Raw genomic sequence first — 16,056 nt, 5'->3', positions numbered from 1 at the left:
CTGGCCAGTACTTATATTTTTTTTAATCTTTCCATCCGGGGACAATATTGGGCAGTCTGATTCATACGACAGAAGAGAAGTCACTACATGATAATGAACCTTTAACAACATTAATATCCCATCCTTTCGAATGGATTGCGTCCTCCCACGTATTCCTCATCTTATGATAATTCGTTATCTCCAGCTTCGCTGCTTCGGAAGAAAAAATTCTCGGCAGAGGGCGCCATGCTTGAGGTCGTGGCGTCGATTGTCCCTCGACGGTCTCCGTACCGTGTCGACATCACTGATGGTATAAGTAGCTCGAGCCGCGCCCGTTGCTCCAGTTCCGTTTTTCCGATCGCTTTGCTATCGTGAACGGCGCGCTCCGAGATTTTCTTCGTGAAAATGTCATCTTCTTCGACTCCTTCGACACCCAAGACTGGGTTCAAGAAGTGTATTGATTGTGGATCGAAAATATCACGGATCCTCACCGAGTTTGTCTCGGTTCTAGTCACCGAACCGAAGACTGTGGTTCCTGCCAGTCCATGACCGAGAATGCCCTTCGTCAGAGGAGAGGTAAACTGTCGGTGGGGAGGGAAGCCTCTAAGAAGCTTAAGCATAAAGCATGTCCAAAAAGCATAAGATAGCGACCGATTCGAAAGAATCGGATCGACATAGGCACTCCAAGAGATCTCGATCTAGCAGTAGATCGAGACACTCTTCTTCCTCGTCAAAAAAACTGAAGAGGAGACATAGGTCTCCCTCATCGTCATCATCTTCTGAGTCGACCGAAGAAATTCGATGTCCGACAAAATCGGTTTCCCCCAGAAAATGGGAGGAATTCCGTAAAAAGATGATGGAGGTTTTCGATAATGCGGCCCGGCCCCCTCGAAAGAACCTCGGAAGAGCCATTCCTCTAAGGTCGCTCCATTGGACGACAAAGAGAAGTCGAGAACTACCTTGGTGAAAGCCAGTAGTATCGAAGATACTCGAGTCGACGCCAAGTCGTCGAAGGCTCCTCGTGAGTCGAAGACTCCTCGAGAGTGGAGCACATCTTCGGTGCCTCATTAAAAGCTCAAGTCATCGAAGGCTTCGACGGCTTCATCGGCGTCGACTGCTTCAGCATCGAAGCCAAGAACGTCTTCGACACCTGTATCGAAGTCTTCTTCGAAGTTCCCATCGACAACCTCAAAGGATTTTTCTATTCCTTTGAAGTAAATTGTTGAGGAAGAAAGGAGATTTACTTCGTTGCCCAGAACAGACTTTTTTAGAGCTATGTCCTCAATTTATGAGGAATCTGGCTCGGAGGAAGACAAAGTCACTCCCTTTGGAGTTTCATATGGCACAAGACATGTTCCTGAGGAACTCATTGATCAGGAATCTAGAATGAGAGACTTGAGTGATACTCTACACTCTGCTAGTGGAATTGACACCTCCCTATAGTTAGAATTTGCCAAACCTGACCCTGCAGAACATGCAGACTCAGGGTACAGAGGTCTTATGAACAGGGTAGTAGAATACATGGGTTGGGGTAACACTTCACCCGTGTTTGAACAGGAAGACATGACAGATATAATTGTCAAAGGTCCCCAAAAAGACCCAGTTCTCCCCTTTCATAGGGCTCTTCAGAGAACAGTAGAAAAAAATTGGGAAAATCCTGATAGCATTGCTGCGACAAATAGTAATTTCCCAAAGAAATACAGACCAGCTGGTACAGATCCTGAATATTTAAACAGGCATCCAACTCCAGAAAGTCTGGTTATTCAGGCTGCATCCACAGCAAAACAAACTGCATATCCCACTATCCCTCCGGATAGAGAGGACAAGAAAGTTGATGCTTGGGCCCGTAAAGTTTTCACTTGAGGTAGCATGGCCATGAAATCGACAAATGTCACCTGTACCCTGGCCAGGTTTACCCATACCCTGTGAGACTGTATTTCGGCGGCGGCTGAGCATATTCCGGAAGGTGAGGAAAGGGAAGGCTTCCTGAATATAGTTAAAGAGGGAAAGGAGGCAATGGGGGGAATGTCTCCAGTCTGGACTGGATACTGCTGATAGCATCAGCAGATCCATGGCTACAAGCACTGTGTTGCGCAGATTTGCGTGGTTGAGGAAGTCGGGGTTTGCACAGGATGTGCAATCCAGACTCCTTAACATGCCCTTTGATGGCTCGAGGCTATTTGGCAGTAAGGCTGACGAAAGCCTAGAAAAACTCCAGACCTCGAAAGCGGCAGCTAAATCTCTTAGTGCCTCCATGCGCCAGCCTCAGAAAACCTATTCAGGATCATCTTCCTGGAGAGGTCGTTCTTTTCGCTACTACTCCTCATTTGGTAGAGGAAGAGGACAAGCTTCTCAAAGAGGCAGAAAAAACTTCCCTCGTGGTGGACGAGGAAGAGGTGCGAAATCAGCCTCAGGAGCGGCATCTTTGCCCTCTGCCACTCCTGCAGCTGCCTCCAAATCTCTCTGAGACCTTGCTCCACAAGACACCAGTGGGAGGCAGGATCTCTCAACATCTGAAGGAATGGCGAGGCGTTACCTCAGATGTTTGGGCACTGGAAACAGTAGCTCAAGGTTACTGTCTCCCCTTTCTAAAAAGGCCTCAGAATCATCCACCGGGAGCCAACTCCGTAAAAATTCCAGACCCGCTCCTGTTGCAGGAAATTTTAACCCTGCTAGAGAAAGGTGCCATAGAACAGGTACCTGTAGCGGAGAGGAACAGGGGTTGGTACTCCCCATACTTTCTCATCCCAAAAAAGGATGGAGGATTGAGACCCATCTTGGACTTAAGAAACTTGAACAAGTTCCTCAGGAAGGACAAGTTCAAGATGGTGACCCTTTCTCAGATCCTTCAGGCTTTACAACTCCAAGGCTGGTTGGTATCATTGGACCTCCAGGATGCTTACTTTCATGTGCCAATCCATCCAGGGCACAGAAAGTACCTGAGGTTCGCGATTGGCAATTCTCATTATCAGTTTCGAGTTCTGCCATTCGGGTTGACCTCTGCCCCGAGGGTTTTCACCAAACTGTTGGTGGTTGTGGCAGCAAGTCTCAGGAGAGGAGGTATTCACATATATCCCTACCTGGACGACTGGTTAATCAGAGCAAGTTCTCGAGAACAAGCTCAGGAACATCTTTCGATCACCTGCCACTTCCTCCACAAACTGGGCTTCTCCCTCAATTTCAAGAAGTCCCACATGATACCAACCTAGAAACTCCAGTGTATCGGAGCAGTCTTGGACACTTCATCAGGAAAAGCCTCGCCTCCCGAAGTGAGAGCTCTCCACATCCAGCAGATGGTAACGAAGTTTCAGAATGCCCAACATCTACCGGCCTTAGATTTTCTCAGGTTGCTCGGCCTCATGACATCCTGCATTTTCCTAGTACCAGAGGCCAGGTTGAGAATGAGATCCCTTCAATGGGCACTCAGAACTCAGTGGTCCCAGTTCTCAGGGAATATGTCGGATCTTCTGCAAGTCCCGAGCGTAGTTGCTCAGGATCTACTATGGTGGGCTTGCAACGACAACATTCTCAAGGGAGAATCCTTTTGGCAACCATGGCCGGAGATAACAGTAGTGATGGACGCCTCACTCACAGGGTGGGGAACACACACCAACGATCTGACAATCAGCGGTCGTTGGTCTCCATCGGAGTCCAAACTACACATCAACCTATTGGAGCTGAGGGCAATCAGACTAGCGCTGAAGGCCTTTCTGCCCTCTGTACAGGGAAAGAATGTCCTGATAATGACGGACAACACAGTGGCCATGTACTACCTCAACAAGAGAGGAGGAGTAGGGTCATTACCACTGTGCAGAGAGGCAATGCAGCTCTGGGTCTGGGCAATACGAGAAGGAATCTCTCTATCGGCAATTCACCTGGCCGGAGAGCAAAACACGGCGGCAGACGCTCTGAGCAGGCAGAGCACAGTCTCCCACGAGTGGGAGCTAGGTCAGGAAGTCCTTCAAGAGATCTTCGCCCTTTGGGGAACCCCTCACGTGGATCTGTTCGCCACTGTGATCAATCAGAAGTGCGAGCAGTACTGCTCAAGGGAATTTCCTCAAAGAGGAGCTCTGGGAGACGCATTCGTAGTGGAGTGGAAGTTTCCACTGCTGTACGCGTTTCCCCCAGTCCCCGTGATTCCTCAAGTAATCAGGAGGTTGAGAAAGTTCAGGAAAACCATGATACTAATTGCCCCGGATCGGGCCAGGAGGACGTGGTACCCGGACCTTCTAGACATGTCCATCTGCCCTCCAATACGTCTTCCGCAAACAGAGGATCTTCTCTCACAAGAGGAAGGTCGGGTTCTCCATCCAGAGGTCAAGACACTCAACCTTCACGCATGGTTTCTGAGAGGTTGAGATACAAGGATTGGGATCTTCCGGATGACGTAATGGAGATCTTGCTTTCGGCCAGAAGGCCAGCAACAAAATCTTTATACCGATGTCGCTGGAACAAGTTCCGTAACTGGTGCAAAGATAAGAATGTGGACCCTTTTCAATGTGGCACCCCAATGGTGCTTTATTTCCTACTGCATCTAGCCAATCTGGGGCTCCAGATAGGGACAATTAGATACCTTGCTGCGCTGTCTATTTTCAAGCGCACCTCAGAAGAGGTTTCATATTTCAAAATTCCATTGATCTTTCAATTCTTAAAGGGGCTTACTAATGTATACCCCCCAGTACCTTTTCATGTCCCAACTTGTGACTTAAATCTAGTACTAAAATTCTTGACTTGTATACCTTTTGAGCCTATGCACTCCTGCCCATTGAGACTCTTAACATTAAAAAATGTACTTCTTGTGGCCTTGTCATCAGCCCGCAGGGTTAGCGAACTTCAGGCTCTCTCATGCAAACCACCATTTACTACTTTTTATAAGGATAAAGTTAAACCTTCTTTTTTACCAAAGGTAGTTTCAGACTTCCATTTGTCGCAAAAGATAATATTACCAACTTTTTATCCTCCTCATTTGGGAAAGGAAGAGGAGAGATTGCACGGACTAGATCCCAAGAGGGCTCTTACTTTCTATATCTCAATAATGGCTAAATTGAGGCAAGATGACCAACTATTTGTGGGTTATACTGGTCATAAACTAGGATTATCTGTAACAAAACAGACCATATCCCGCTGGATCATGTTATAACTGAATGCTACAGGTTAGCAGGAAAAGACCCACCAGATGGGCTTTGTGCCCATTCTACAAGGGGAATGGCTACTTCTACAGCTCTAAAGAGGGGCGTACTGGCAGCAGATATTTGTTCAGCTGCTACTTGGAAAACAATACACACTTTTGTAAAACATTACTGTTTGGATACTGCCTCCTCTAATGAGGGTTTATTTGCCAAGGCAGTTCTGCATTCGGTCCATGAAAACTGAAAACTAATACTCCCACCTCCAAAATTACTACTGCTATGGGAGTCTATCATAAAATGAGGAATACGTGGGAGGACACAATCCATTCGAAGAACAAGTTACTTACCAACTGTAACGTTCTTTTGACTGGATGTTCCTCCCACGTATTCCTCATCGACCCTCCCATCCTACCCCGCAGTACAGTTTACGTTTTCTTACACTTTCCTCTCACGAAGTGTGCATCAGTCATGGGGCACGCCTGGGTGTTCCTCCTATATGTTTACATTGAAAAAACAGAACTGGAGCAACGGGCGCGGCTCGAGCTACTTATACCATCAGTGACGTTGACACGGTACGGAGACCGTCGAGGGACAATCGACTCCACGACCTCGAGCACAGCGCCCTCTGCCGAGAATTTTTTTTTCCGAGGCAGCGAAGCTGGAGATAACGAATTATCACAAGATGAGGAATACGTGGGAGGAACATCCAGTCGGAAGAACGTTACAGTTGGTAAGTAACTTGTTCTTCTATTGAAGAAAAAGAAAAACTTGATTAAATTCCATCCATACTGTCCATTTTTTCAAGGCATCAATGGTTCTGCCAATTTTCGTTGCTTTCAGCAGTCTTTCCCATGTGAAATCTTCCTCATATTGCTCAAATTAAGACTGTAGGAATGGCATAACGATTTCTCTTTGCTCTGTTAGCGCTGAACATAGTAGCAACAAATGTCTAGTTGTTTCGACCGCTCTTTACAAAATCGGCAGGTTGATTCCTGCGCCGTTATCACTTTCCTAGACAAGAGTAATTTGTTGGAGGGCAAGATGTTCAGTCCGTCCTGTCCTACGTTTCCAGCTCTGGTGACGCGTATAGCACAGTCTTCAGATTCAGTAATTATTTCTGGGACTCAGGGGCCCTGACCTTCGTTTCCAGCTCTGAGGCCATCTGTAGCATAGTATTCAGATTCTGTTATTTCTGGGACTGAGGTGCCCTGACATACGTTTCCAGCTCAGGGCCACGGATAGCAGTCTTCAGATTCTGTAATTATTTCTTGGACTGAGGTGCCCTGACCTACGTTTCCAGCTTTGGGGCCACGTATAGCGCAGTCTTCAGATTCTGTAATTATTTCTGCGACTCGGGTGCCCTGACGTATGTTTCCACCTCTGGGGCCACCTATAGCGCAGCTTTCAGATTCTGTAATTATTTCTGTGACTCAGGTGCCCTGGCGTACGTTTCCAGCTCTGGGGCACGTATAGCGCAGTCTTCAGATTCTGTAATTATTTTAGTGACTCGGGTGCCCTGACCTGCGTTTGCAGATCTGGGGTCACCTATAGCACAGTCTTCAGATTCTGTCATTATTTCTTGGACCGAGGTGCCCTGACCAACGTTTCCAGCTCTTGGGCCACGTATAGCGCAGTCTTCAGATACTGTAATTATTTCTGGGACTGAGGTGCCCTGACCTGCGTTTCTAGCTTTGGGGCAACCTATAGCGCAGTCTTCAGATTCTGTAATTATTTCTGGGACTGAGGTGCTCTGGGGCCCTCTTTAGCGTAGTCTTGAGATTCTGTATTTATTTCTGGGACTGGGTGCTGTGACCTGCGTTTCCAGCTCTGGGGCCAACTATAGTGTAATCTTCAGGTTCTCTAATTATTTCTGTGACTGATGGGCCGTGATCCAAGTTACTGGCTTTGGGGCCACCTATAGTCTGAACTTTATATTCTATCATTATTTCTGTGTTTAAGGGGTCATAAGCCGAGTTTCTGGTATTATGTCCATCTATTGCATAATCTTCAGATTTTATAATTCTTTCTGGAACTGAGGGACAATACCTGCGTTTCTGACTTGGAGGACCACGAGTAACGTTTCAAGTTACTAACCAGCCATAAAAGAAAGTCACTTGCCCCCTCCATTCAACACATACTCGGAGCACACCATTTCTTACTCTCCAAGGGTCAATTATCACTAGCCAGTAGTAGCCAGTGTACATTTTGAACCCCGTTTGTGGCAATCTATTGAGTTTATAATGAAATGATTTATTTTACTCTGGGGCTTTAACTGGATTTTCTGGCTTTGGGACACGTTTTTGATATTCCTGGGATCCTAGCATTGTTTTGGCTTAAGGGCCTGTGACCCCGGTTCTAGGGTGTGACATCACAATTTTCAAGATTGTTTCTTCAAGTTAGATGTTGTAGTCTTCGACTCTCTGTCTATAGTTGTTAGGTAATGTCAAGTGTTCTTGTATAATGCTCTTCTATTTCACATGATTTCGCAAAAAAAGAGAAGGGATGGTTACTGTGAGGGATGGATGGATTGGTTTGAAATCTGTGGTGTTGATGATTGAGTTGCAAGCACCTGAGTCCTGTGTGCCGGGTGATTCTTTCTCTAGAAGAGAGAGCCCAAGATCTCTTAACTGCCAGTACTGGGACATTGGGAGAGCTCATGGCCTGGAGTGGGTATGTGATAGGCCCCGTAGAGGTTGCCGGCCTGCAGTGAGCTGTAGCTGGTTAGTGCAGTGGGATTGTTGCTTGCAGGTATAGGCGTCTGTATAGAGGGGGCCTTTGTGTGTATTGTAAAGATGAAGGTGATGGGAGAAGAAATGTGAGTCATTAGTTTGGGAGGCTCCTGAGGAGTCCTCTTGTTGGGGTTTTATTCTAGGCAGAGCCCACAGTTGCAGTTTACTGTTGGGCTGAATGTAGTGTTCTTGTAGTGTTGTTATTCGTCAGAAGGGGTGGGGAGTCTTGCTATTGATTTAAGAAATAGACCAATAATGTGCTTATCTGACCTTGTTTGAAAGGATTATTGAGCAGCATCCAAGCAATAGATTGATCGTGGCCGTTTACAGAATGATTGTAGATGTGTGGGCAGGTGTTGCTGTGAGTAGCCACTCGCAGCGGCAGGAAGATCTGGGATTCCAGATTTCGGGGATTTGTATTGGCTTGAATGTGCGCATAGACCTGCAGGCCCTGTTATTTCCAATCCATTTAAACTCCATGGCATTCAGCTTCCCCATAGATGCCGCTAAGATGCACCCAGGAGCCCATGGGAAATGTTGAAAAGGGCATGGGGCCCAAGGTACATGCTTCTTTGATGGGGCTGTAAAAGGATCCAGGAATATTGGACAGAGGTCCTCTTGTGTATCTATGAATTAGACAAAACTTGGATCCATTATTAGTGCTTTTTCAGATCTCGGTTGAAGTGGAGGACTTAAGACATTTACTGCATATGACCCACCACCACCTTCTGCTGGTGGCTCGGGGGGTGTGAGAGACCCTCCCTGTCAACAAAACCCGATTGATTGAACTGAGCAAGAGAGCTGTAGGAAATGTAGAGGTTAACCTGCTGATTAACACAAAGAAACGGTATGGCTTCTGGACTGACTATAAAATGGAGAAAATTAGCCCATATGAGCAAGTATGTGAAAGGTGAACTGACATGCTATACACAAGCCGTTATCCCTCATTGCTAGTAGGCGACATAGAAGTTTTCACTACTTGAGGGAAGAACTCATTGCATTACAGGGAAGGATGTTGTTTGTTATCGCTCATACCACAAGGAGAGAAAAACAGTGTTTCTGTTTAAATATGAGAAATTAATAAACCTGAAATTGAAAAACAAATTTATAAATTCTGAATGATCTGGAATCTTTATCATCAATGAGTCCACTTAAGAGCCACTGATATCGGTGTAGTGTTTTGGGGATCCTTCCCCTTTCACTGAAGCAATGAATAAATCCCTACCTGTGTGCAGTGTTACTTCATGCCATGCTATTCCCCACTGCCATGGAACATGAGAATGGCATGGATGGTTTAACACGAAACTAGTGGCAAAAACATAAATGAAAGTGGAGAACTCAAGTAATGAACTGTCTACCAAAAACTGTGAATTGTTGGAATGTATTTATCTGCTTCAATTACAAAAATGAAGAAAAAATCAATCGCACTAATTTATAATCTGGTTCTATGGATGTTATTTTTCTTAAGTTGCTTTTTCTGGTGCTCATGTGCCTGTTTTCTCTTTTGAACCTTTCTCTGTTTTCTCTCTCCTCCCCTGCAAGTTCAGAAGTTTCTCTAAGACTAATGGGGGGCGATCGGCTTATTGTGGGCCTGAGTTGAATCCTCACCTTCGGAAACCAGACTCTCCACCATGGCGATGGACTGCCCTGAGTCACTGATGACACTCTGTACGGAATACTGTTTGCGGAATTTGGATGGCACTCTCTGCTACTTGCTTGAGAACGAGACCCTGAGACTCCACCCCGACATTTTCCTCCCGAGTGAAATCTGTGACAAGCTGGTCAATGAGTGAGTGACTGGGTGCAAGTACTGCACACACTAGGGGTTTGCACGAGCAATGCTCTCTGGGGGTTTGCACAGGCAGCACATGCCATGTGGATTTGCAGTAAGTGTGATTGGGATGGAAGAGCGTACTTTTAAGCAAACCTTATCTGAGCAAATTTGGGCTGTGGCTCTACCTCTAGGCGCTATGTGGAGCACACACATATCTGTATCCATAAGAAGCCACATGTGGGCCTCGTGCCTCTGTCATCCCTATTAAAATCACTAAGATAGATATAGACTCTATAGAGGGATCGAGCACGCACACACTGATATCACTGGGAAGTGGGGAAATCCCTCGAACGAGCTTTGAGCACTTAATTTAGGGCAAGTGCACCTTGGACGTAAGCCACTTTCAACTGTCTCAGCAGAACCATGCATAAGAAGCACACATCTTCATGTGCAGAAACAAACAAATGTATCTTTCAGAGGGAGCTCCCCGGCCTGTTCCATGGAAAGGGAACATGTGCACGCACGCACGCACGCACACACACTCTCTCTCTCAGTGCAGTTCTGCTGTCCTTAATCTTCGATGAGAATGAGGGTTGGGGGTACTGTTTAGCTGCTTGACTCTTATCCCTCTTCCTCCCTTGCAGGTACATAGAGCTGGTCAATGCTGACAGTGTCTTTGAGGCCCATGACAGCTTCTTTGCATTGTTCTCTGAGCCCCGGAGCACCAGGCTAACGAGAGTCCACCTGCGAGAGGATATAGTGCAGGATCAGGACCTGGAGGCCATACGAAAACAGGTGAGCATGTTTGGTCTTTCAGGCAGGCAGTCATGTGCAGATAGGAACTGCATGATAGGACTGAGTGTGCACCTGTATTCAGTGACCCTTTTCCATATGTATAGCGGGGGTTTGGATGAAAACTTCTTGCAGCAGTGGCTGGAGCCCTAAATGATCTCACCATCTTGGTCAGGTGTTCTTCACCCCTAAGGATGGATTGTGTTGGCTCACTCCCTTACCTCTCTTCTCCCCCTCATCACCTGCGTCAGGTCTCCCTTTTCCCAATGGGTGGCTAGTGTGAGCTTGCCCTCTTATCTCCCTCATCCCCTTGGTCAGGCCTTTCTCACCCCCATGAATGGCCTTTGTTGACTTGCTCTGTTCTCTCTCGTGACCTGATTCAGCTCTTCCCTCTGCTCTGGGATAGTCTGCGTGTTTGCCCACTTATCGCCCTCATCACCTTGTTGACATGTTTCCACCCTCTACTCCCCAAAGGATGGTTTGCTTTAGCTCACCGTTTTATCCCTCTTGTCACCCACATTACCTGGGTAAGTTCTTCCCTTTCCCCGGGAATGGTCTCTGTAGGATAGCCCTCTTATTGGTGCCTCACCTTGGTGTGTCTTAGATGTTTGAACTGGCACTCACATTCTGGAAGTATAGGTTAGAGGTAGGAATGCAGTCTGGTGGTTGTGACATCTTTGTTCTTCTTCCTGCAGGACCTGGTGGAGCTCTCTCTTACGAACTGCGAGAAGCTGACGGCTAAGAGCCTGCAGACCTTGCTAGACTTCAGCCCCACTTTGGTCTCCTTGAGTCTCTTTGGCTGCAGTAACATCTTTTATGAGGAGGAGAATCCTGGGGGCTGCGAAGACTATGACCGGTTGGTTAATCCTTCTCTGCAGGTCCTCGTCAAGGATTTCACCTTTGAGGGCTTTCGACGACTGCGTTTTCTAAACCTAGGGAGCATGACCAAAGGAGTGGACGTGGAAAGGCTGATTCGACCTCTGACCTGCCTGACAGCCCTTGACCTTTCTGGGATCCAGCTTTCCGATCTTAGCTTCCTCACACAATGGAAGGACAGCATGGTTTCTTTGGTGCTTTACAACACAGACCTGTCCGAGGAGCACATCCGGTCTATTATCCAGCTACACAAGCTGAGGTTAGCCTTTGGCCGCCAACTCTGGAGCGGCGGGAGGAAGAGCAGTGTGCCTTTCTTTCAGCCCATCTCGTTCCTCCACAAGGTGGTATCAGTCCCTGGTATCCACAAATACTTTCATGTTTCCTTTGTGCTTCTTGAATTTTCATTGTATTTGCAAAATTGTGTGCTTGTAATTGTTCCCATTTTCTGTGGAAGGAGATAGAGCAATCCTTGCAGCGTTGTGTTTGCAGGTTGATAGCATTTGTTCTCAAATGTATTGTTTTCATAGTTTTCTTTTTGCTCTTTTTCAGGCATTTGGATATTTCCCGGGACCAGCTCTCGAGTTATTACAAGTTTAAACTCAACCGCAGGGTGCTAAGCCTGATTGTTCAGAACCTGAGTAGTCTGACTTCATTGGACATCTCAGGTCACATGATGTTGGAGAACTGCGCCATCGCCAAGATTGATGAAGAATTGGGTCGACCGAGGTAAGAAGTAGTCTGAGAAGGAGATAGATAGTTGAGAACATTGGTAAGGCAGGGACAGGCTAAATCTAGAGGAAGGGGGAATTGGGGTGGAGAAGCTCTGAAATTAGCTGACAATGGAGCTAGAAGAAGGCAGAACCAGCCAAAGTTAATATGAATAACATGCATTTGCACTACGTAGTCACTAGGTGGGAAATGAAGAATTAAAGAATGAACAGGTTGTCCTCTAGTACCACAGGAAAATAAAACTCAGAATGAGTAAAAAGCAAACTGAAAAGGTGCACCCAACTACGGCCTAAAGTTTTAGGGCTCCTAGGGTTGCAAGCCAGAGCTGCTATAGTGCACTCACCAGGACATGGATTCATGTGCAGGAATCTGTGAGCGTGCAACCCTGGCCAGCACTATGCATGCCCATCAGGGTCTCCAGCCGCTAGAATGAGAAATCAAGCACCTACCAAAGTAAAGCATGCTTGAGTTCTTTGCTGCCGATAGACAGTTTCACTGATCGGGTTTGAAAGTTCAAGGAATTTTTTAGGCTAAGGTGGAATAAATAAATTGGACTTAAATGAAGCAGCATGACCCAAAGCCAGTGTTGGCTGCAATCGCACATTTGGTATTCAACCAGTTAAAAATACTACATCCTAGTAGCAAATCAGGTCATGCTTGCAAGCAGCCACATCGAAGAGGAAACACTGAGAGAAGGCAAGCACCAGGCCAGTGAGATTACTCGCCCGGGCTGGGCTACGAGCTGGAGAAATGTTTGTCAAAAAAGAGAGGTGCTATTGGAAAAAATGGAACCAACATAATGAGGGTTGTGAGGTGCCACTTTGGAAAGATGCAGGGATGATGGCCTACACTGACTACTCTGGAATATGTGCCAACTCCGAACCGACCAGCTGACGCTGAATTCTACACACGCAGTTTATGAAGGTTCAGCTTCCATTTCCCTAAGCTGCCCTTGCAGCAACTGCAAACAATTCTGAGACTGGGCAACTATTTTTTCAGTAATAAGTAGAAGGATGCATAAAGGCATCAGTGGGGGCATAGTCACAACATAGGTGCGAGGAGAGAGACTTGCGATTAATAGAGGCTTGGGTAGTGGATGCAGTGTCGGGCTGTGTTACTACCACTGCTCAGTTACAGGTGTAGTAATTGCACCACATGCTTGAGATTGGTGAAGATAGTTCAGCACAGATTGCATGCTAATTGGTTTTACATCACATACATGCATGTGATGGCATCTCTAGTAAGGCTGTAAATATGTTGGATGGATTGTTGACAATGTGGGGTATACATTTCCATATCACGCTACTGGGAGAGTTAAAGGAGCCAAACCCTTGTTGGCTATAGAGAGTGACGGATGAGAGGGTGAGCAAACCAAGACCATCCCCTGGGATGAGTGATACAGCCCAATGAGACAGGGTGGATAATATGGTGTGCTGACATAAGACATCCCTGGGGCCGGCAAAAAACCTGACCAATGATGATGGAGATGAGGGGGCGAGCCAACCTATTCCATCCCCAGGGACAAGAGACACCAGACCAAAGTGACAGGTAAAAGGCCGCGCCCACAGAGACAATTCCTGGCAATGCCGAAGAACTGACCAAGTGAAGTGGAATGTGGGAAACCTACAGATGTGTAGATAAATACCTGGCCAAGATGATGAGGGAGCTAAGAGGTTGAGCTCACAGAAGCAGTACCTGGGGGAGGGAAACCTACAGAGGTGATCCATGGGCAGAGATACAACTGGCCAAGATGGTGAGAGAGCAAGAGGTTGAGCTCACAGAAGCAGTACCTGAGGGAGGGAAACCTACAGAGGTGATCCATGGGCGGAGATACACCTGGCCAAGATGATGAGAGAGCTGAGAGGTTGAGCTCACAGAAGCAGTACCTGAGGGAGGGAAACCTACAGAGGTGATCCATGGGTGGAGATAAACACCTGGCCAGGATGATGAGAGAGCTAAGAGGTTGAGCACACAGAAGCAGTACCTGAGGGAGGGAAACCTACAGAGGTGATCCATGGGCGGATATAAACCTGGCCAAGATGGTGAGAGAGCAAGAGGTTGAGCTCACAGAAGCAGTACCTGAGGGAGGGAAACCTACAGAGGTGATCCATGGGCGGATATAAACCTGGCCAAGATGGTGAGAGAGCAAGAGGTTGAGCTCACAGAAGCAGTACCTGAGGGAGGGAAACCTACAGAGGTGATCCATGGGCGGAGATACACCTGGCCAGGATGATGAGAGAGCTAAGAGGGTGACCTCACAGAAGCAGTACCTGAGGGAGGGAAACCTACAGAGGTGATCCATGGGCGGATATAAACCTGGCCAAGATGGTGAGAGAGCAAGAGGTTGAGCTCACAGAAGCAGTACCTGAGGGAGGGAAACCTACAGAGGTGATCCATGGGCGGAGATAAACCTGGCCAAGATGGTGAGAGAGCAAGAGGTTGAGCTCACAGAAACAGTACCTGAGGGAGGGAAACCTACAGAGGTGATCCATGGGCGGATATAAACCTGGCCAAGATGGTGAGAGAGCAAGAGGTTGAGCTCACAGAAGCAGTACCTGAGGGAGGGAAACCTACAGAGGTGATTCTTGGCAGAGATGAACACCTGACCAAGATGATGAGAGAGTTAAGAGGTTGAGCTCACAGAAGCAGTACCTGAGGGAGGGAAACCTACAGAGGTGATCCATGGGTGGAGATACACCTGGCCAAGATGATGAGAGAGCAAGAGGTTGAGCTCACAGAAGCAGTACCTGAGGGAGGGAAACCTACAGAGGTGATTCATGGGCGGAGATACACCTGGCCAAGATGGTGAGAGAGCAAGAAGTTGAGCTCACAGAAGCAGTACCCGAGGGAGGGAAACCTACAGAGGTGATCCATGGGCGGAGATACACCTGGCCAAGATGGTGAGAGAGCAAGAAGTTGAGCTCACAGAAGCAGTACCCGAGGGAGGGAAACCTATAGAGGTGATCCATGGGCGGAGATAAACACCTGGCCAGAATGATGAGAGAGCAAGAGGTTGAGCTCACAGAAGCAGTACCTGAGGGAGGGAAACCTACAGAGGTGATCCATGGGCGGAGATACACCTGGCCAAGATGGTGAGAGAGCAAGAAGTTGAGCTCACAGAAGCAGAACCTGAGGGAGGGAAACCTACAGAGGTGATCCATGGGCGAAGATACACCTGGCCAAGATGATGAGGGAGCTGAGAGGTTGAGCTCACAGAAGCAGTACCTGAGGGAGGGAAACCTACAGAGGTGATCCATGGGCAGAGATACACCTGGCCAAGATGATGAGAGAGCTGAGAGGTTGAGCTCACAGAAGCAGTACCTGAGGGAGGGAAACCTACAGAAGTGATCCATGGGCGGAGATACACCTGGCCAAGATCATGAGAGAGCTGAGAGGTTGAGCTCACAGAAGCAGTACCTGGGGGAGGGAAACCTACAGAGGTGATCCATGGGCGGAGATACAACTGGCCAAGATGGTGAGAGAGCAAGAGGTTGAGCTCACAGAAGCAGTACCTGAGGGAGGGAAACCTACAGAGGTGATCCATGGGCGGAGGTACACCTGGCCAAGATGATGAGAGAGCTGAGAGGTTGAGCTCACAGAAGCAGTACCTGGGGGAGGGAAACCTACAGAGGTGATCCATGGGCGGAGATACAACTGGCCAAGATGGTGAGAGAGCAAGAGGTTGAGCTCACAGAAGCAGTACCTGAGGGAGGGAAACCTACAGAGGTGATCCATGGGTGGAGATACACCTGACCAAGATGATGAGAGAGCTGAGAGGTTGAGCTCACAGAAGCAGTACCTGAGGGAGGGAAACCTACAGAGGTGATCCATGGGTAGAGATAAACACCTGGCCAGGATGATGAGAGAGCTAAGAGGTTGAGCTCACAGAAGCAGTACCTGAGAGAGGGAAACCTACAGAGGTGATCCATGGGCGGAGATAAACACCTGGCCAGGATGATGAGAGAGCTAAGAGGTTGAGCTCACAGAAGCAGTACCTGAGGGAGGGAAACCTACAGAGGTGATCCATGGCTGGAGATAAACATCTGGC

The 16,056-nt window shown here is 47.7% G+C and overlaps 1 protein-coding gene across 4 annotated transcripts in view; it reads left to right on the top strand.

Moving 5' to 3' along the window:
• The window catches only part of ZER1 (zyg-11 related cell cycle regulator), a 423,267-nt gene that overhangs the window by 66,908 nt on the left and 340,303 nt on the right, over window positions 1-16,056 (top strand). For 2 of the 4 annotated variants that reach the window (XM_069609184.1, XM_069609185.1), the window contains exons 2-5: window positions 9,385-9,626; window positions 10,256-10,406; window positions 11,099-11,538; window positions 11,829-12,005. In XM_069609184.1, coding sequence (XP_069465285.1) covers window positions 9,469-9,626; window positions 10,256-10,406; window positions 11,099-11,538; window positions 11,829-12,005 — 926 coding nt within the window. In that variant the 5' untranslated portion in view covers window positions 9,385-9,468. Of the gene's footprint in view, window positions 1-9,379; window positions 9,627-10,255; window positions 10,407-11,098; window positions 11,539-11,828; window positions 12,006-16,056 lie in introns of all 4 variants that reach the window. The other 2 variants (XM_069609186.1, XM_069609187.1) reach the window with 1 other exon arrangement.

The sequence above is a fragment of the Ambystoma mexicanum genome, chromosome 8, assembly GCF_040938575.1.
Source record: "Ambystoma mexicanum isolate Mex_15411 chromosome 8, UKY_AmexF1_1, whole genome shotgun sequence".
NCBI lineage: Eukaryota > Metazoa > Chordata > Amphibia > Caudata > Ambystomatidae > Ambystoma > Ambystoma mexicanum.
Note: the sequence above shows the minus strand (reverse complement) of the source record. Positions and strands in the feature narration are given on the sequence as shown.